This window comes from Diadema antillarum, unplaced genomic scaffold (assembly GCF_040938485.1).
Source record: "Diadema antillarum isolate AM-2024a unplaced genomic scaffold, OU_Dant_1.0 scf00000114, whole genome shotgun sequence".
Classification (NCBI taxonomy): domain Eukaryota; kingdom Metazoa; phylum Echinodermata; class Echinoidea; order Diadematoida; family Diadematidae; genus Diadema; species Diadema antillarum.
This window is the reverse complement of record NW_027271003.1, coordinates 2,714,266-2,737,755: the sequence shown is the minus strand read 5'-3', so window position 1 is coordinate 2,737,755 and position 23,490 is coordinate 2,714,266. Positions and strand designations below refer to the sequence as shown.

Below are 23,490 nucleotides of genomic sequence, written 5' to 3'. Positions count from 1 at the left end.
AGAAGGTGAGGAGAGTATACTGATTTGGAGAAATTTCCGAAGGTCTTCTGCCTGCCTCTACTCTTGACAGAAAACCTTGTATGAATGAGAAATATCCCAGATGTCACTGTCCTCATTTTTTTTTTTCAGATCTCGATTGTGTTCTGGTTCTTCGACTCCTCATACATTTTGGTTTCTTCCTTTGCCTTGACTAATGGAGGCTTAATGAAAGCCCAAATTGTTTCAATCCATCATGACTATGAATTTTGCTTCAGGCAGCCGCATCCCAAGTCTGCTGAAGAAAAAAAAATGAACCAAAAAAAAAAGAGAGATACATGTATATACAGTGGGGGAGGGGAGGGGAGGAACACAACAAATTATGGCGGACCATGACTCAGTAACAAATGCTTGAATGGTAAAGCTGTCTCCATGCACATCTATTATACAATCATCCAAACCACAGCACAATCTATCAGAATGGAGTCACTGAAGTAGAACCTAGAATCTGCTCTTAAACTTAAGAGACAAGCATCTTGAACGTTCAACTTGGCTTTAAGTCTATGAGAGCCCAACACATCCTTGTTTTTTAAATCATGCAGCAACATCAAACTTGTTTACCCAGTCACCTGTATCTTCTCTATGGGCATCGATTAACCCATTGAGGGTGGGTTGATTTTGCTATGCATTTCCCATAGACCCTTGCCTGAGTATACTCAGTACTCATCCTCAACGGGTTAAAGGCATTATCTACCATTTGCAGATGAAACAAAAACCCAGCTTTAGGGCTTCAAAATAGCTGTAAAATGTGAGTTAGGGATAGAAACAACCAATATAAAAATTTAAATAAGTATAATCAATGCTGATTATTGTTAAATATACAAAAGGTGAACAATAATAATAAAATTGTTTCTAGACTAAACTGTCTACAGTTATGGTTTACTGAGAAAAATAGTGATATCTCCCCTTTAGGCTTTATTGCGAATTTTTTATATGGTACTATGTTTCGTGATACAATTGACCTGCACATATGCATCAAATGTGATAACTCGAACATTTTTTTAAAAATCACTGCTCCCAATGGTAAACAGTACCTTTAATTCAGCTTAGAGCCATCAGGAACCGTACAACTGTATTTCACATGCAACTGTACACACCCCTGTCAAAAAGAGTCTACCATTACTGAAACAAAAGTAATTGTTATGAATAGTGGCAGATGCATTACAGCAGCAAACCAGATAAAATAGGAAAACATACTGGATAGGTCCTACACATGAATGCGAATATAAATATGTTCTGCTTAAACATTGTATATCATTTCTCTGTTTATTTGATGGAAATGAAAATAAATTTGAATCTTGAATCTTGACTTCAGTTTCTTATCAACTGAGAGTGGAAGGAATGACAACCGATCTTCATGTCAAGATACACACATACCCACGCATTATCAACAGAGACATACTACTTGTAGCAGGAAATTAATGCCCTTTTCATTCTCACTGGGTCGATAATAAGTATTCTTCATTCTCAAATGATGAAGTCGTATCACACAACACTCACTGGATTATCAAAAAAAGAAAAAAAAACTTTCTTGGTTGACTGTAGATGTCAGTGGCGGATCCAGAGGGAGGCGCAAGAGACGCACGCCCCCCCCCCCCATTATTTATCGTTAAAAACAAAAGAAATAAAAAGAAAACTAGAACCGGAATTTGTCAACACTGACAAATTAGGTGATCCGATCTCTTCGAAAATCAATGATTTGAGTCCTGATCCAAATATTCATGACCATACAGGTTTCATCTGTGTTGACGGGACATTGGCCGTGTGATGTTTGGATTCTCACTTAGAAAAGGGAGTGAGACCTGCCATCTTTGGTACCGAATTCCGTATACACTAACGGAAATACAGAATGAAGTATATTTGACCTTTGACCTCACTTCGCACACCCAAGATGGCGTCTAAGCAAAAAGTGATTATTTTATGAAATGATTCTTGTAACATGGTCTTTACGTGTGCAAAATATGGGAAAGATAAGACATGTATTCACCAAGATACAGGATGAAACATTTATGACCTTTGACCCTAATTTACATACCCAAGATGGTGTCCGATCAAGTAGTTGTTATTTTATGAAATAATGTACGTGACATGTACTAGACATGTGCAAAATATGGGATTGATAGCCATTGTTGTTGTTCATCTATTGCACAGAAAGTAGTAGAAAGAAAGAAAAATAAAGAAAAAATTATGTTATTTTATAGAAATTTGAAGGAGAAGCATAAAAAAATCAGAAAAAGATAAAGTAAGGAAAGGGAGATTAAGATTAACTAAAGAAAAAGAAGGAAAAAAGTGTTCAAAAAAATTTTAAAAAAATATTGGCAGGAGTGAGCCTCGAACCAGGGACCTTAGGATTACGAGTCGGATGCGCTACGCAATGACCTATTTCATTCTCCATAAGATAGGCCCTGTGTATTAAGCAAAATGATGCTGCATCGAAGCCTCGTGCCATTTTCAATCAAGTTTTTCGACGTGATGCCGACATCATATGAAAAAATGGAGGGCACATTTGCGATAGCCCAAAGTCTCAGCTACAACATACTAAAATCTGGGAGAAATTCACCGAAGCATAAGTGAGCTAGTGCTTGAAAAAGAGAGTCATGTCAATTTTCACTGTCAGAAAAACTGCTGTCCCATAGAGATAACATGTAAACTGGTCAAATTTGACAATATTACTTTCAATCCATTTTTACGAGGTGATGCCGTCCTCCAATCAAAATGTTGTAATTATATTAATGAAAGATCATTTAATAAGCTACAACATACTGAAATTTGGGTGTAAATTGGCAAAGGATAAGTGAGATACGCTCGAGTGAACTTGAAATTTGATGACGTCATTTTGAAAATTTACTTTTTTTACTTTATTAAGAAATTTGATATCTTTTAATCATTTTGCCAGCATCGCCAACCCATGAAATAACATATCCAACTCATCAACTTTCAGAATATGTAAAGAAAATGGGAGGTTACCGTCCATCCTGACGAGTAAAATCGGATTTAAAATTGGCGTTTTTTTGGCATCGTTGCACTGTATATCGCCATTGACGCGCGCTCGGAATTTCAACTTTGACGGGCCCGTATGACGTCATATTGAGTCAGATTGACTTGGAACTTGGTAGAAATATTCCTTGACATTTTAGGCATCCGATAAATGTAAAAAAACGGGAAATTTCCATTGCATATGAGCTGTGTGTGCGAATATGTGCGCGCGCGTATGCGTCCGTCCAATTTTTTCAATTTTTCAAAAAATGCTCCAAATGGTCTGAAACGTGTGCAAAAAAAATTTGAGCTCGATTTGAGCATACAAATATTTCAACGCGTGCGTACGCGCACGTTTTAAGAGAAAATATGAATTCTGAGAATATGAGTAAAATGCGCATAACTTGAAATGTATGTGACGTAAATTTCATTGCAAAATTCCATTCCATTAATGAGATATGAATGAAAATGTGTTTTCATATAATGACGTCATAGTGACGTCACAGTCGACTGATCACTATGATTTTACTTGATCTGCCGTCTTTGGGACATGATACATATATGGTATAAGTTTGACATTGAAAGGCGATGCACTTTCTGAGCTAACCGCTGCACAAATTTTGGTTAGAAATAAAGAAGAATAAAAAGAAGAACAAAGAATCAGTACAGATACAGAAGGTGATCCGAGAGGATACTCGGATCACCTAAAAAATGAAATGAAACCCGGAAGTGGCACCAGAAATATTAGTTGCCCCCCCCCCCCCCCCCCCCCCCCCTTTACAGAATTCCTGGATCTGCCCCTGGATGCAGTGTCCATTGGCACAGCATTTCTCTTGTTATGTAAATAAAATGACCCAAATATGACTTTTGTACCTCACTGTGAGGAAACTTGCTCTTCATTCTACATCCACAACTTCTTCTTACACCATGTCCTGTGGGATACAAGAATAAACCTGCCTTGGCTATCTACATTGTCCCATGGCATGCAGTAACCCACACTTTCTGTGTCAACAAAATGGCCAAAATGAGGGCTTCTCCTATCTTTTCACAAAAGGTATTAAATCCCTGTGTGTGCAAATGGGAATGAATATAATATGAGTTCAGCAAACAAATAGAGACTTGGTTTGCTGTGAAAAAAAAAGAAAGAAATAATTTCATCAAGTTATAGTGACAACACACATCTGTAGGTGGATGCAATGTTTACCATGTTAGTGTTGAATGAAACAGTTCGAGAGATTGTAGTATGTCAACAAACCTATATAAGGTCCTGCTTTGCCAAAATTTTTAAACCAACTTACTGATTTTCTCTCCTATAAATCCAGACTACTTTTTATTTTCGAAGACATTTCTCCTTCAGCCATCATTAAATCTACTACTTAGAAATTCGTTTTACCTTTAACATTTTGTTTGATTTTTGTGTTGTAGTTACAGTATACTTGTAAACAGATCATGTAGAACTGATTTTGTCGGAAGTCCTCAAGGATAGATAACATCGACGCAAATTAGCAGAAAATCTCAGCATACAGAGTAAGTTTTTGGCAGCAAAACAAATTCAATGCTACAATTAGATGCCAATAAAATTCTGATGGTATGGAATAATTCCCCAATATCTTTTTTTTCCCTAAATCCCTGTTGAGTTCTCTATTAAAACTATTAGTATGTTTTGTTTGTTTGTTTGTTTGTTTTCTCTTCCAATCACACCGATAAACATGACGGTTCCTTAGATCAGAGCATTACATCCATTGAAGAGCACAGTCCATGGACAACTTCAATTGTTCTGCTCACTGTTCAAGCACATCTTCCTCTTCTGGAAATAAGAGACGTACATGTATGCTCAATTCATTTGCAGCCCATTAGGTCTCTTGTAGAGGCTAAATTGCCCTGTAGTCCCCAAACTAGCATTGAAATATGGCCGGTCCGAGGCTGGCATCTGATGAAGCCGACAAAGGGGGAAAAACGGATGTGCCCCGGGCGACGACAACTCGGAAAACAATTTTTACAAGTTTTGAAATCTCCCGTGAAGTCTAAAAAAGGAAAAAAGGGAAAAAATGGCACAATAATTGTGCCACCAGACATTCACTTAGTTTTTTGGATTGTCCAACATGTTTACCACAATCACAGTACATTTATCTATAGTGCCGACACTTGTGCCACTTCTGCTGTTTACACCAACAGCACACAACTGACTTGAGTTCAAGATGTAGGCCCCTATTGAAATTCTATACATGTATATCATATGCCTTCTGCAGACACACAGTTTCTCTGAAAACTTTTTAAAAATCTGTCTACTATCACTTGCCCCCACCTCCATTATACACTTTTCTTTGAGAAACAGATAAGTAGGCCCTACTTCATGTTTACTTTGATAAGGGAATTGTGACCCATCAGAAGCATATCACATTCATTATCAATGGTCATGTCAGGCAAGGCTATCACTAACCAGGTACATATGACATACATGAGATGTAGGACCTATGATATTGTATGACGGTTATCAACACTAACATTTCTAACATTTAACTACCGTAACCTTTTTCTCCGGCAGCCCATTCGGGCATCATCTACAGATGTTACAGTTACAATGTACATTGGGGTCAAAAAGGTGTAGCAGTTGCCACTGCATCAATACACAAAATGTATATTATGTTCATGACAACTAATACACTCTGACTATACAAATTATAAACATAAAAGTAATTCCATGACATTCAACATAATTTATTCCACTACTATGTTCACATGACAGGTCAAACAGCGATTACAAAAATAGCCACGGATGCATCTTATTCCTTCCAGCATGTACTACACTGTAGTCTGTTCTGGGGTTACTGCAAACCAAATAACACTTTCCTATCTAACTCAGCTTGCCTATAACAGGGCAATTACTGTATTCCATGGAGCACAGAAAATAGCAGGGGTAATTTTCACCAGAGAAAAACTCCCTGCAGACGAGAAAATTTGTGTTTTTTCACAAACAAAAGTCACAGGAACGCAATTCATATGTAAACATGCACTTCTGTGTCCAGGCATAAAGGGTTTAATGGGCAGAAGAGAATCAATTGTTGGCTTTTATTATCAAAATTACAAGGGAGTATTTTTGCCCGAATTGAGGGGAATGATATGGCAGCTTATTTCCTTGCGTCTGTCCAGCTGGCTAGCTACAGTATCCTCCCAATTGTTGACAAGACGCTCTGTATTTCACGGCTGAAAGCTCTGGCAAATATTCGCAAGCATGCAGCTGGGAGACAAAATCGGGCTCTTGCACATGTTCCCAAAAATGATCGCCTGGTGAATTTAACTGTGCCAAAGACAGAGTACGCTTTCCATTCAGCCCTGCCCTGGCCCAGTGGCAGACGACAGCACTCACTTGTAATTTCTCAACGCACATGAATTTGTCCTTGAGAGAACACTGGGTCTTCCATTCAGTAGATAAGCCCAGTGCATTTGTTTCAATTTTCATAATGGACATACTGAGAAGAAGAAAAAAATATGGTTAGAAAAGACTACCTCTCTCGAGGATGGTTTCTTGCATGAATTGTACTTCTGCAGACTTCTTGCAATTATATTAATCACAGAAAGACATGCCAGAATGAATAGACCTGGACTTTTGAAGAGGCAGGCATTGTATTAAAGTCCATACCATTCTTTCCACAGTCATGGAACTAGCGTTTCACTTGAAACATGTCATCAGTTTTCCCTATAGATGTGAATAACTTCTGGAACCATCTAGCCAAAACTCATCAGTCTGGTGTGAGGTTCATGAAACAAAGTGGCGCACGAACAATTGGGAATCTCAGTCTTGGGCAAACTGTACGCAGAAAGAACTTACTAAATACTACTACGTGTACCTTCATGGGTGTTAAGATGCAAAAAAAAAGAAAAAAAAAACTTAATTCTCCACTGGTACATAGACACAACACAACCTGTGCACTTGATGAGAAATATTCACCAGTATAGGCATATATGTATAGATTTCCTAGAAGTCCAATGTTTGAACCAAACTGACAAAATATCAACATCACAAGTATTTCAGGAATGCCAAGTGTCTCTCTCTGTTGACAGTCTATATCTAGCACCTCTCCCTCCATCCACGGAAGTTTCTCTCTTCCATCCGTCTTTCCCCCTTCTTCCTTCTTTCCCTCTCTCTTCTCTGTTGCAATATCCTCCTCTCCCCTTCCTCCTCTCCCTCCTTCACTCTCTCCCTCTCCCTCTAACCATCACACTTGTGCCCTGTTCAGACGCACGCCAGTTTATACCAAAACTCGATAAAGAAATGACGTATAAAGAATCATCGTATAGCCGACAGACCGTTCAGACGCTACTCTCGACCATTCTGGAAAACATCATATAGATGCGCAGTTTCCCACTGCGCATGCTGTTATGGTCCAGACCTGGCAGTTAGCGAGAGGAATAGGGTCACCTTTCACGCGAGCTCGCGTTAAGCCCTGCCCAGTTATACCATTCTATGGTCGCCATACAAGTGTATGTTCAGACGCACAATGGACATGATGGAATGCTGATTCATTATTGAATTCTAGTTCAAAACGATGCTCTGACCATCATTTTGCTATACATCGTTTTGTTATGTGTCGTTTCGTTAGTCAATTCAATTCAATTCAATTTTATTCCACATGCTAAAAAGTATACAAAAAACACAAGTACATGTACATGGACATAACATATATTGCACATAAGGTTTACATAAAAAACAAAAGGAATGATGCAAACAGCTATAATTAGCATGTGTGGGAATCAGAAAAGACCATATAGGACTTATCAAGGCCGATTCCCTTACAACTGAGGTTACAAATTGCAATCAAAGATATACATTTTTAGAATGAATCTATACCATTAGAAATTATACACAAAATTGCAAAAAGGACAAAATACACACAAAAGACAAAACAAAACAAAGCAAAAAGGCAAATATCCCAATAATTATTCAGCTGCACTTTGGATGAAAAACATTCTATATCTACGTTTAAAAGATGATAATGTAGGACATTCTTTGATAATAGCAGGTAACTCATTCCAGGACTTAGCTCAGCGTTCAGATGTATAAATTCATTGTATAGCTACACTGTTTTGGTATATTGCTATAAACACCCTGTTTGTATTGCAAAGTGGCTGCACAATCTCCATGCCAGCAGTGAACAGTGAAGACACAAGTGATAGATAAAAGGGCTACACTTTTCTCCACTTGTTTATCTTCAAAACAAATTCGAGACTATGAATAATAGGAGGCTATCTCATTCAAGCCTTCCACAGCAGCCAAATAAAGCACGAAGTATGTGTGTGGGCAAAGACAACAGTGGCGAGTGGTAGGCAGTTGGTGTGCAGAAAATATGCTATCTAGACAATATATTCACCAACTTGAAGAAAACATGCTAGACAATATATTCAGTAACTTGGAAGTGTACCCGACATCAGAGAAAAATATGAGTCTCACATTCAAGTGGCCAATAAAGGAACACTTCTCTTCCAGCAATACAGAGTATCACCACGACTGATGTACAGAATGTCCTCATTCCACACTTTCTAAAGTGCACAAAGTTACATCTAGATACTCTCACCACATATATATGTGATTTAAATTGCATGATACTTACATCAATGCACGCTTATTCTACAGAAATGTAGATGAATACTGAAGTCACATCATAGTCACATGATCAGAAGTGTTAACCCCTCCCTCTTCCCTTTCTCCTGGGTGGTAACACACTTTTTTAGCACAATTTTGTCACACTTCAACAGGTGAAATTTTTTTTTGACATCTCTCACTCTTTAAAAATCCTTCCTGAGAAATCCCTCTCTCCCTGAGCCGAAAGCACATCATGTTTGGTACAGTCCTGAATCATAGTCTTGTTCTCACTAAAAATGAAATGACAAACTTAATATGAAGTGCTCTGTATCAAGGCACCATAATGGAAAGTACAGTCAACCTCGCCTAAAAGTCAAATCCAAAGGAACCACAGAAAATTGCCTCAACTTTGTGAATATCAACTTACATACTAGAAAATTTTGCATGTTTATTTCTACCTTGGGCAGAATTTTTCCTGGCCAATTTGTCTTACATAACTGTGAGGTTGACTGTATTTACATCACAGAAAAAGAATGGCAATGACCTTATGTTCTGGACAGAGAGGTAACTTATAACCATTATTCCAGTCATGGGTGAGACACAGATGGTATCATTAAAATTGCTTTGTGCATTCTTTGGGTTCTCAACTGAGGAAATAACAAAACAAACACAATCACACACAGACACACATAAGTCACATCACACACTTTCAAATCAAAATACACTTTTGAACAGTGCTACAGGGTTGAATACATTCCATCCCCTCCAGACATGATTGCAAGTTATACCAAGACCACCATGAAGGCTCATCTCAGTACATCTAAACAGGTCCCTCATTCTAAAATGAATCAAACTTTTTTAATGTTTTCAAAACATCTCTTAGATTAGGAACAGAAAAAAAAAACATCATGCCTGTATACTATAGTTATCTGTTGCACCCTTCTGGCTCTTAACATTACTGAAGATCACCCTGCGCCACTCTAAACTCATCTCTCTCAAAGCTAGAATAACCAACTCCACCAGTTTCGGTTTCAATGCTATCACAACACTTAGATCTCAACACTGCAGGGGTGCAAGCTTGCCCCCATCTCAGAGCCTTGATGTTCTCCTCACCCCCACTCCAAAGTTTCCAAAGAGGAGGTCTTTGCCCTCATAAGTAGGATAGGTTTGGCTGGCGACTGCATGGCTGATAAATCAAATGTAACAGCACTGTGCAGTCACACATAAAATAGAAGATTCTTTTTTTTTTCACATGGCAGCACTACAACATTGTGTACATTAGGTATACCATAGTCAACATACATGTAGATAGGATGATAATCATAGTAACAGAGAGTGGCAGTCTTTTACATAATGGCAGCCTTTTCTTAGTGCAATGCCTTATCATCACCCTGACATAACTCGTACCACTAGTACGAGAGACTCCCATTATACATCAATACTGGGAAAGTACATTGTATACTGGTAAATTATATCTTGTCCAAGAATTAATTGCAGACACATGGTGAGATTTGAATTTGGGACCACTGTTTTAAAGACAAATATCTTAACCACTACTATATTTAACCCCCCCCCCCAAGAAAACAACAACAACAACAATTTCAACAACCTAGTCTATTGTCAGTCATAGTTTAAACGTATCTTCTATGTCATACAACATAATGGCAAATAAAGTAAATATCACTGCAAAACTTTCCAGTGGTACTATGCAGCCAAAATGGGTAATTCTGATGTTTATACCATCAAACATACAAAAAATGAATCCTAAGGTAATCAGTCTAGAAGGTAGTGAATTAATTTCGAATGATATAAGGAGTTTGAATGTATGCCCAAGAATTCTTTGAAGAACAAGTAACTAAAAATGCAGAATTTTCTTTATAACTCTACAAAAGTCCTGGGGAACACAAGAAGACAACACAATCTGCACAAAGTGTGACTTCATCGAAATATTACAATTACAGGACTTCAGCTTATATTTCATATCACAAACAGATTACTTAGGCCTACAGTCATTTGTTTGGCATCCTCCTTTTGGTGTAAGTGACTTTAAAGAATAAAGTCTTCCAAAAGTTTCCCTCATCAAATTCAGGCACAACTGACAAATCAAATCTCTGAGCTATAAATCATCACTACACTATAAATCTATATTAATTACCCTTTGCCAAGTGTTCAAAGTTTACACAGCTCAGCTTCATTGGGACGTAAGGAAAATTAGACCTACTTACCAATTGTACTGGTTGTATACAAGTAGAATTTATTTTCCAAAGGTCTTTGGTGGATACCAGTTATGCACTTTGGTGATATCATGCCAGCAATACACAAATGCATACATAAGTATGTTTCCATTCTTCTGGCTTTACAAAACACTGTAACTACAATGTACTTGAAGAATCAGCTTTCAAGGCTCAGCTGAGTTGCAGGAATTTTATGTCTCCTCACGTGGTCTAAGTTAAAAATATCCACATCATCTGGGTCATGGCAACACAAATAACATCCAGCAGAAAAAAAAAAAACTGCAACTTGTTTGTCCAGAATCCTGATCAGATTTTTGGAGGCAATGCACTGAGAAAAAACAATGCCATAAAACCTTTTTTCTCCTCCTTCTTCATCATGTGAGCAAAGACACCACAACAAGTGTCAGGCAGACCACCTCAAAGCGAGAAAAGATTTCTTTCTAATTAACAAGAAACACTTTGATTAATGACACACTTATCATTCATACAAGGAGAATGATACCACCAGTTCTAAAAACACCTGTAGACCCATACATCATCATCAATAGTAAAAAAATAAAATTAAAAAAAATTGATTGTGTTTATTTTTTTTTTGACTTTTTACCATGATGAATAACATTTATCAAATGTATGCAAACTGAACCACTTAGAACACAGTTAATCCTGGCTGCTCTCAAAATAGTGGGTTATCTCACAAGTAATTTCAAGGCAATCAGATGACTAGATAGAATACATCAAAAGCATTTAGAAAGAAAACAGGAGCAATTTCAAGGAAAACTGTCATTGTTTTCAAATCCCTAAAATACAGTGTGGGTGGATAATTGACCGACCCGAGTCCGACAAACCTGGTCGCCCTCTTACATGAGGCATTTAGCATTTAGTGTTGGGCAAGTATGGACACTTGCCTGTTTAAATGATGGGGGCATTGCCTAAATAGCCATTTGGAAACGTAGAAAAACATGTAGGCCTATCACACACTTTGTAATACCCTGTTGGGAATGGGATGTATTTATAATAGCCAATGCTTGTTTTCAGACCAATTTGGTGGTAACTGCATGGGTTTCCCCGTTTAAGAGGGACACTAACTTTCCAAAGAGTAAGCCTAGGCCTACCTGCTCTGCATTCTGATTGCTACCTCACATTCATTCAAGACCGGAGGTGATCCACACTACAGGAGAGGGATTGCCCTCTCCGAAAATGTGAGATACTTAAAGCTAGACAGACTGGTGTTTATTCTTCGACAAACGACGTGCACACAGTCATTTACTCTGTCCCATGGTAAGCAGGAAGCCATGCCTAGTAACTGTGGTCAGTTATCTGATAACTCCGTCCGATTGCATGATTGCGCTGGGCAGTACAAAAGAGGGGATGGTCATTCCCGAACAAAACACGAAGTGCAAACACAAGAGAATGGAAAACCCCTGAGCCTGGCGGTCTCACAAAGTTTGCTTTGTGGTCGCCTGAATACTATCAAGAAAGAAAGAAGACAGAGAGGTGTTCATGAGGCTGTATACATGCTGCAGTACAATTACATCAAATTTCTGATCCAGACCGTGTAGAATTGCTCCTTCCAGGCATAGCGAAGAGATCATTTCATGCCTATAGATCTTTCACTTACACACTTTTTTTAAAACAGATAGTGTGTGCTGTTTGAATACATATTTATGCATCAGTTCTTTGTGAAACTACAGCAGCTAATGGAACATATGTAACCCGAGCTGTAATTTCATCAAGCCCATTTCAGTAATGGGAGACAGGGATTACATAGAACTGGGCTCAGTGCAGTCCGGCTCTTGTGTCATACATAATACAGCTACATCATATTGTCCATGGACGGTATTCTGTCCTTGAAAAGGGACATTTTTATCAAAGAGAAAGGCGCATAGTGATTCAATAAAAAACATGGTGAAACAAAACAGCAGAACCAAGTACATACACCTGTTAAGAGTTGTACCTCCTGATAGAGTTCCAGAGGGTTCATCTCCCCCCCCCCCCCCCCCCATCCCTTTCTTGCACAGGTATAAAGAGGACAAGCAACTAAAGACTACAGTTCATTGCAAGACTATGCCAACATTTATGCACAGTAGTATTCTACCATCAGAAACAAAAATTGTAAAACAGACTGGCATGACAAGCACTGATGATTATGATACATGACTAGGTTGGGAGAATTTTAACAGCTATCATGAAAATAGGAAGAAAAGATAACAAAAATGATATCAGCGGTGAGGAAAAGATGACAAGTTTGATAAGATAATAGTAAGAATGAAAAAAATGATGGTGATAGTGATGATTATAATCACAATAAGAATAAATCATAATAAATAATCATCATCATCATTTTCAACAAATTTTTGCAGTCACAATCACATCAGTGATGAATCTCTGCAATGAGTAGAGTGATCTACATTTTCATTCATAGAATACAACAGAAAAGTGATTCCACTTCCTGCCCCTTTTATATCCCCTCCCATCCCCACCCCCACCCCACCCCCCTTGCCTTTTGGAGTTCATGTTGGCATGTAAGATGTATCGTATGCCCAGTAAATGGTTGTCTCACTATCACAGCTTCAGGCAATCTGCCGAACATAGTGAGGTTTACATCTCTTATTTATTCATCACACCAGCATAGCGACACGCTCATGAATCATACATAATCTGTACTGGCTACCAATAAATCATATCCATAGGGTGCATCGCAGAAAGCCCTAACTCCAACTGGATTATCTTTGGTATACTTTTCTTGTTGCTTTTTTCTCTCTTACTTTGTCTGAACCACTTGAAACCCTTTCTTTAGGCACAATGCACATTCTCTCAATACAAGTGAAGTCCAAAGACTGTTTCAGGCAAAAGTTTGCAATCATAGAAAGATGCTACAACAACAGCAAGAACAACAACAACAACAATGCAGTTTCCATCATGTAAAACTTTCACACCACACTGCAAAGGCTGCAGACACCAATTTCAAAGCAATGTACACTTTACTCTTCACTCTCATGAGATCTACCAAATTATGTAATACAATCTCAGGAGAAATATTCCCCACATTCTTTAAAAACAATTACTGTGACTTCAATATTCTTGCAGATTTATACAGAGACTCTAACTCTCCCGTTTTCGACGGGAGATCTCCCGCCGAAAGCCCATTTTTGCACAATCTCCCGTTCTTCCGTTTGAAATTTGATTTCTCCCGCCCTGGCTCTGTGTCTCCCGGTGGAAAGGATTTCTTACTTATTTCTATCGTATGTTGAAAAAATAAGCCTTAGATAGCACCAGAGAACATCTAGACTCCTAGGAACTTCGCGCTTTGCACACATCAACTTGGAGTCTCCCGTTTGCTAGGGGTTTCGGGCGGGAGAATCTCCAGATCAGAAGGTGCTTGGGGTTGGAGTCTCTGTTTATAATATGTTTTGAGTTTAACATCCCTCGGGGATCAACAAGGGGGACTCTAGTTTGGAAAAAAAGAAACACTTGCAAAAGAACTACACTGTGAGATGAATAAACTATAAAAATAAAAACAAATGGCTTATAATGCATTCTCTGCCAAACCTGACTGACTGTTCTAATGCCAGTGTATTCTATCTCAGGTGTATTGTGCAAGACATAGATCTACATCATGTGATTGATCAAGCATGAAATTGTTTTTTGAATTGTTGTTTTGTTCAGCTTTAGTAGCTATTGTCAGAGCCTTATTGTACTTGTTCTGCCTACTTGCCCCTTTCTCCCTTTTGAAAAGGGTGTTGGTTTCATAGCTCAAGCTGAAACAAGAATAAGTTTATGTTTTGCTCTATTTGGTCTTGATTTTTTTTTTATCATCTCCACCTTTCAATACTCACACACTTGCTCATATTGTGCTATATAATAGTCATTTACTTCATATGGCAGCCCTGAGAGCCTACAAAATTACATCCTTACAATTTTTCATATTCAAACAGTTTTCCAAACTGTAATAATGATTAGGGATGTAAATTTGAATTATAACTTTACCCAAAGAAGATGTCATTTAGGTTCCCTCTCTTCAAACATGTATACATGTACTCTGAAACGCACCACCGCATGAAAATTTGCAGCCATACACGGAGCAACCACAGGACATCACACGCACAAAAAGAGGGGGAAATACAACAAATTACAACCGACAAAAAGTCAACCAGTCAACCACTTGATTTTTACTGACCTGTAACTGAGAAATCGGCCGGACACAGTCCAAAGAGCGATAGAAGCAGCCCAACACAAAAGACCAACTCCACTGGCCACCGTTCCCTCGCCATCTCCACTTCGGGGTGAGAGTTATCTCCAAGAAATAAAAATCCCAACTGCACTCACGATCACTCCAGAATCACAGAGGCGATGAAATATATGTCCTTCCGAGAAAAGGATGTAGCAATAGTCCACTTGCGATATGAAAGCGTTGTTTCTTCTCGAGCTGATAGCGAGATCGCAAATAACAGCCAAGAAGAATATCTACAAACGGAGCATAATATGAAAAGTACGCCTTCCCCGCAAACTTCATGGACTTCTGCAGTCGCACAAAGCTCCGCAATGTCAGTCCAAGAATGCGGCGTTGGATTGCGAGGTTTGTTTACCTCACGGGCCAGTAACCCGCGCACACGTGTGTGCCATGTATACGCACTCCTAGCAGGCTGGGGTTGGAAGTTTGTCGAGGGGGGAGGAGAAAAGAGCGTGGTTGGTTAGTTGGCATGCATTCTCATTCACATCCCGAATCACGGTTAATGGAATCCCCTTGCCCCCTAAAAACCGCACCCGAGAGCGCCGAAAATAGTCCGCATCATTCAGATGCCTTCAATTAAATTTAACGAGAAACACATCGAGACATAGGGGTAGGCGTTCAAGGCGTCAAGTAGGAAATCTTCAACGGATTGAGAATTATTATGTCAAAACACGAGTGTCAGAGATCATTCGAATAACTCTTCCTCAGTTTGAGTTACAATGGAACTACCAGTACCAGATCATCGGCACACTATGATAGTGTAACACTAGGCACATCAGAAGGTGATTTCCCTCAAACACCGGATCTCAGGGGTTTTTTTTCTTCTTCTGAAGTGAAAAACAGATCATCATTTTCACACTTATGGTATCAGCACTTCTTAGAATAGGGTGGCTGCTGTTTGCCCACTGACGAAAACATGAACTTCCTGACGGTGACGATTAGAAACAAACACTTCGACTTACCATCGCAAATTTGTAACCAATGAGGATCTCGTATCTAGCACAAATCCCGCCCACTGCTCTGCGCGCTCGAGACTCCTGCTTCCCGTAATTATTGTGTACGCCGTATCTTTTTGTAAACAGATTTATAAATTCACTAAAGCGTATATAAAACTATACCAGCAGTAACTATAACCAGGGAGATGATATCCCTGTTATAACTGCGTTGTCTTTCAGAAAGTTTTATCAGCGAGATAATTACAAGATGTCGAAAAGTGTGGTTTAGAGTTAAAAGCAGGAAGTGAGACATATAAGTTATCATCTCATCCCTTTTTCTCACCTCCTCCTTACTTCTTTTTCATCATTTCCTTCGTCCTCTTCTTCCTTTATTTCCGACTCCATTACTATTTCAAATGAAGCATTTGCTTCGTATTGTTTGTCATTTCATTCTTCCTGATCACGTGACACGAAATTGATGGAAAGCACCCAGTGGGGTTATGTGTCGGTTTTCCATGTAACCGCAAGACGTCACAACGGCATTTCTCATGCGATAACCCCCCCCCCCACTCCCCCCCCCCCCCCCCCCCCCCCCATCCTACTGTAATCATAAGAGGGGATGAGCACCCACCGAGATTCAAACATTATGCTGGAGCACGCTTGCCCCTAAGAACCACAAAAACCGCATGTTACGCCGGGCGTGCGTCCCATTCATTCAAGGCACCTCCCCTCTTGACCACAATCCAAAAGCGCTAGAGATATGTACTTCCGATGTTTGCTACTCCAGGGGCCATTCTCACCAGGTCCTGTTCTGTGCATGTGTGATGATGTGTCTCCATGACCCTTTTTGTGTCAGGGACTCGAATGCTGCTTACGATGGTTTTTCGTTACAAAAAGCACATCATCACCACCACATCTTTTAATTGTGTAAAGCAAGTGAAGTCGCCGATGGTAATTGAATAGATAATATAAAAACGGGGATGAATTACGAGGAAATAAGTATTTCATTGTTATTCAAAAGAAACGAACAGAGCATGAATGTTTTTTTATCTACATAAGCCGCACAGATTTAAGACGCTTTTTTTTCAAGTGGCATACAGCTGTCCTTTATTTTTTGAAGATCATAAAAGCATGTAACCATTGCAATTACCCTAGTTACTGCCTTGTATCATAATTATTAAAATGCATTTTTGTATTTGGAAGACCTTTTAACCATTCAAAAACACAACATGTCAAAGAAATTTTCCTCTCTTACTGCTCATCTAGTTTTCACCAGTCTGACCTGAACTGTGCCATTATACGAATTTTTCTAGTGACGTTAGTAAAAAAAAAAAAACGACTGAAAACTAAAGGCCAAAGTTAACACAAATGAAAAAAGGAAAGAAATACAATATGAACTGATGAGTCATATTTATCTTGAACAAGCATAGCGAGATTTGATAAACGCTTCACGCTACTGTTGGAAAGGAATCTATAGTGTACAGTCCGTGTTGCTGGGCCCTCGGGACGACATAGAGTTTCAGAGCTTGTTACTAACTTTTTTTTTCCTCTGGTAGCCCGTTCAGATCACTAAAATCTTTAAATCTGAAATTTCGGTTGCCCGAAAAAGAAATCTACTGGCTTAAAAGGAGAATAAACATAACGATTCATCTTGAATCTTTGGTGCCTGATAGGGCCATCAAAAGATACCCTTCGATACTTTGGAAATTTGGTTGCCCAATATTAATTTTTAGTGGCCCCGGGCCACCAGGCCAACGCTATTGTCAAGCCCTGAGTTTGCTGCTAAGTCTTGCGTCTTTTGTAGGTTCGTTTGTTGTTTCATCGTCAATTTATTGATCATCTACGGCGTGTTGTCACTGCATCAATTTTCTGAACACAATGTATACATTCATTCATTCATTCATTCATTCATTCATTCACTCATTCATTCATTCATTCGCTCACTCACTCATTCATTCATTCATTCTTTCATTCATTCATTCATTCATTCATACATTCATTCTTTCTTTCATTCATTCATTCATTCATACATTCATTCTTTCTTTCATTAATTCATTCATTCATTCGCTTGGGTCATTTTAATACAATTATCCAAATCTACACGAAGGAAACTGTCTCCTTTATGATAGTAGAACGAGAAGACAACAAAGACAACATCTCGAACAAAATCAAATAGAAACTTGGCGTGTAGTTATAGCTAATATTGAAGTTTATGTAGGAGACTTAGGAAAAGCAATGTTCAAGTTATATTCTACTTACATGCGATCAAGTGTGACGTTTTGAGATAATCTTGAAACGCATACCCTTGTATTTACGAATCATCATGTTATATTCGCATGACATTTATTGCTGTTGAAAATTACCCCTAATATCCCTCTACAGAAAGTTCTTGTATCGTATTATTAACTTATAAAATAACACTTGTCAATGGTAATCGGGTATGTTTTATCATGAGATACTGACGCTGAATTAAAAAAAAAAATGTTAATAATAATAGAAGTTACTGCTGAAGTGGAAAAATTGACCTTAGCAAAAGAGGGCGCTATAGCAAAAGGAAAGCACTGTGACATGGAATACATTTTTGCACTGCACTCGTTATAAGCATTCGCAATTGCGAGGTCAACGTGGAACGCTTGGATTTTGCGTCAAGGACATTTTTATTAACATCGATTTCACTCTTTTAACAGCTGCTACTGATCCTAATTAAAACCAATACAACTTGTAGTACTATACTTCTACTAGTGTTATTGCTGCTGTTATCACTAATCCTAATACTATAATACTACAGCTATTACTTTCTACTACCACTACTACTATATTACACTACTACCTTCACTAATCCTAGATCTATACTACAACTACTAGTATTAATTTCACTCTTACTTTAATTTTTTTCTACTACTACTACTGATCCTTCAGTGACCGTACCGAAGAAAGGTGCAATGTCAGAATTGCTCTGTGATATTTCACAAAATGACCATACGAAGCAGCGCGCAATGTCAGAATTCCTTTGGGATGACATATAAATAATTGCTTTGTTAAATCATTTCACAAAATATCATGTAACAAAGCAATTGTGACATCACAAAGCAATTCTAACATCGCGCACTATGCTGCTTCAAGTTCTCACGGTCACTGTGAAATGTTATACAAATGATGCACAGGATAGAGTGCGTTAGTGGAGGCGTATAGTACACTCGAGGGTATTTACAATTGTGAAACATGCACGAGGCGAAGCCGAGTGCATGTTGCACTACATTGTAAATACCCGAGAGTGAGCTGTACGCCTCCACTAACGCACTCTATCCTGTGCATCATTTGTATAACCTCCACTAACGCCACGAAATAATCCTGTGCATCATTTGTTTTATAAAATGGGTCGAAAATTCGAAAACTAACAGCATTTTTCAGCGTTTTTCACGTACCTTTGTGTATAGGCGCCGGAAGTGGGGGGGGGGGGGGGGCAAAACGCATTTTTGCCCCCCCCCCCCCCCAAAAAAAAAATAAGAATAAGAATAAATGAATAAACAAAGAAAACAAAATAAATATGTATATATATGAATAAAAGGGAAAAAATATGGCTACAAACGGCAGCTTTTTGACTGTAAAATGTCAAAATTTTCAAGCTCGCTCGCTTCGCTCGCTCGCATCCAGCAGTTGAGCCCGGTGCGCCTCCCCCTTAATTTCTAAAGCGAAAAACATAGCTACGACGGCAGTTGTTGGACTCTAGAATGTCAAAATTTTCAAGCTCGCTCGCATCGAATCGTTATGCCATTCTCCTAATGTTGCTGACAGTAATTGCCAGTAGTTGCGCCCGATGCTCCCATCCCTTAATTTCCAAAGCGAAAGATAAATATAGCTGCAAACGGGAGTTTTTGGACTGTAACATGTCAAAATTTTCAAGCTCGCTCGCTTCGCTCGCTCGCATTGAATCGTTATGCCACTCTCCTAACGTTGCTGCCAGTAATTGCCAGCAGTTGCGCCCGATGCCCCCCCCCCCTTAATTTCCAAAGCGAAAGATATAGCTACAAACGGGAGTTTTTGGGACTGCAAAATGTCAAAATTCTCAAGCTCGCTCGCTTTGCTCGCTCGCATTGAATCATTATGCCACTCTCCTAATGTTGCAGCCAGTAATTGCCAGCAGTTGCGCCCGATGCGCCGCCCCATTAATTTCCAAAGTGAAAGATATAGCTACAAACCCCAGTTTTGGGACTGTAGAATGTCAAAATTTTCAAGCTTGCTCGCTTCGCTCGCTCGCATTGAATCGTTATGCCATTCTCCTAATGTTGCTGCCAATAATTTCCAGCAGTTGCGCCCGATGCGCCCCCATTTATTTCCAAAGCGAAATGTATAGCTACAATTAAAACTCCAGTTTTGGAACTGTAGAATATCAAAATTATCAAGCTCGCTCGCTTCGCTCGCTCGCATTTTATTGCTATGCCATTCACCTTATGTTGCTGACAGTATATAATTTGTCGATCGTTTCACACCGTCATTCCATAATCTATGTAAGGAAAACTTACAATGTTCCTCAATGACTGCGTTGTTGAATGTATCACATTCCGTAATGTATTGTAGTCCCATTATTGCTCTCGCACACACGCACAAGCATACAGACCGTCAAAATTACTTTATGCCCCCCCCCCGTGTTTCGACCCACCGTACGCCACTTTATATATATATATATATATATATATATATATATATATATATATATATAATAGATGTGTGTGCGTGTGTGTGTGTGTGTGTATGTGTATATTGTGTAACATATGCATGGTCTAATCTTGAGCCCCCTCCAATGTTTGCCCCCCCCCCCCCCCCAATCCAAAACTGCTTCCGGCGCGCCTGCCTTTGTGGGTCAAGACGTCCGAAGATGTTCGTCCCAAACATTTACGCACGTCGCACTCGGAAATCCCGCACATATAAATATGATGGGGGGTTGGGTTTCCGGACACTTAAGTTCCCGCATGAAAACTTACTTATTTTACATAGAATATGCACCCTTTACCTTAAAGACTTGATATAGACTCCTCATATAGGCCTACTAGACAACATACTCTGAAAACGGCGTGAGAATTAACCTGCTAAATCGTTGGATTTGCCCTTCAAAGTGACTCCATGTACGCGTCCGGTCCCACAACGCTTGGTCTACTGTACACTGTACGTATGATACGTACGCCACACATGTTATGCATGCACAAGGGGAGAAAGGCCGGCCGGCCGGCAGTCCGAACTAGCAGTTGTTTACAGGATTGACAGCGCGTATGCATGCAATTCAAAGGAGCCGCCGCGCGCACAGACGATCGGCAATAGGATTTAACACGCAGTGCAATGGGACTGAGTAACCAAAGCACACGTGACTCGTTTCAGCGCTTCCTATTGGCTACATTCTTGAACCCATTTTATAAAACAATCTAACAAATGCAGTTATGACATCATAATGCAATTATGACATACACCGGTGCTAAGTCGCACTCAATTATGACATCACAACCCAGTAATGACATTGCGCGCTGCCTCGAGCAGTCCTTGTGAAATGTATCGCTTTCAAGCATGCAATTATGACATCACAACGCGATTATGACATCGCGCGCTGCCTTGAACGGTCATTGTGAAATGTATTGATTTCAAATATGCAATTATGACATCACAACGCAATTATGACATTCGGTTGCGCGCTGCCTCTTGTGAAATGTATCGTTTTCAAAAATGCAATTATGACATCACAACACAACTATGACATCGTGTGCTACGTCGTATGTCACTCTTTCAAATTAATGTAACAATTGTTCTATTTCTATCGAAGCTATTGTGACGTCACAAAGCAATTCTGACATCGCGTGCTGCTTCGTACGATCACTTTGCAAAATGACACAAATAAAAACAAGTGTGACATCGAACCCTGCTTCGTACGGTCACTGCATGTAGGATCCCTCCACAACATCGCATCCACCACATGATTTCTCGCCTCACATGTCCCCTTCTTAATATTTTGATTCCAAATATAAAACAAAATAACTTTCAAGAATACTACTCACTTCGAATAGTACTATTTTGGAGTCACTTCTGCCCACAGTTTTAACCAGAAACCCTAAAGGCAAAGCATGTATACCAGTTTCATTACAACAACGTCTATTTTACCAATACAGCTTTACTTCTATTACTGTAACTATCGCTCGCAGAAGTGGTAATAATGATAATAACAACAGTAGTAGTAGTAGTAGTAGTAGTAGTAGTATAGTAGTAGTAGTAGTAGTAGTAGTAGTATAGTAGTAGTAGTAGTAGTAGTAGTTGTTGTTGTTGTTGTTGTAGCAGCAGCAGTTAAATAAGCAGCAATAGCCACAGCAAACATGAAAAGTACATTATTGTTCTGTCTGCGTTTTCCGCATTCTTTTGCCCCCACCCCCCCCCCCCCCCCCCCCACCCCACCCCAGTTTCCAGGGTGAAAAATGCCACTGCAGTTGTCCAGCGCACCTGATTCAAAGTTTGCAGCACTACATCGGCAGATGGCGCTCTTTCCTGTACGGCCACGGAAGATCGCCTGCAGCTGCCACATGTCATGACTCTGAACGTCTGTTTGCGTCATGATCATGATGGTTCCGTCAGAATTGAAAAAAAAACACAAAAACTCACTGGTGCGTTAAATCGTACTTAGAAAGTTGAAAGTGAAAGAGGAAACTGTAAACCATTGCTGGCGAGAATCGTGCATTAAAATGTAAAAAAAAAAACCAAAACCAAAACCTAAAGAACTAGATTATTATTTCATAATACTGATTCTGTATGCGCTACAAAAGTCCAACATCGTTTCTTTGCAACTTACCACGAACTGAATATTGCATCCTGTTGTACGATGCAGTATATTCACTCATGGAGATAAGGGGGGGGGGGGGGACTACAGAAGGTGTTTTGATTTCTAAGACTGACGATGCAATTAAAAAAAAAAAGCATTATACATTCTTGAATCTTCATCGGAAAGGAAAACCAGTCTGCTGAAATAAAGCTTTTTTTCACACTTTTTGTGTACATTTGTCAGTCTTTTTAGCTTGATGCACTTGTTCATAGTTGTTAATATCTAATATCATACTTTATAATGAGTATACCTTTCTTTTACAAATTTAACTGACATGAATGAACAAAAAAAAAAATCTCTGCGAACATTCTGTGCTTAAAAACAAAACAAAACAAAAACTATCACTATCCGACTAAGCAGAGGATGATGTTATAGGAAAACCCACCATCCTGCCACGTGTATTTCACAAATGAAATTGTGCACCGATTTGTGATATCATGAACGTGAAAACATGTTTCGGACAAATCTGAACATACGACTAACAATATCGTAATAGAAGGAAACCTTTGAGCGCGGTAAGGCCTCGCTTTAGCGCTGAAGATTTTTTTTTCCCCCTTGTCAGAAAACGTGGGGCCGGCCATGGTAAAAACAAAAAAGTATACATACCCCGAGTACTCTCGATTAGTTAGAGAATCATGTGTTTG

General features: G+C 39.1%; 1 protein-coding gene across 1 annotated transcript in view; it reads right to left on the bottom strand.

Moving 5' to 3' along the window:
- The window catches only part of LOC139719735 (uncharacterized), a 146,358-nt gene extending 130,740 nt beyond the window's left edge, over positions 1 to 15,618 (bottom strand). The window contains exon 1 of the mRNA XM_071631125.1: positions 15,005 to 15,618. Within this exon, the coding sequence (XP_071487226.1) occupies positions 15,005 to 15,098 (94 nt within the window). The 5' untranslated portion in view covers positions 15,099 to 15,618. The remainder of the gene's footprint in view (positions 1 to 15,004) is intronic.
- Between the last annotated feature and the right edge of the window lie 7,872 nt (positions 15,619 to 23,490).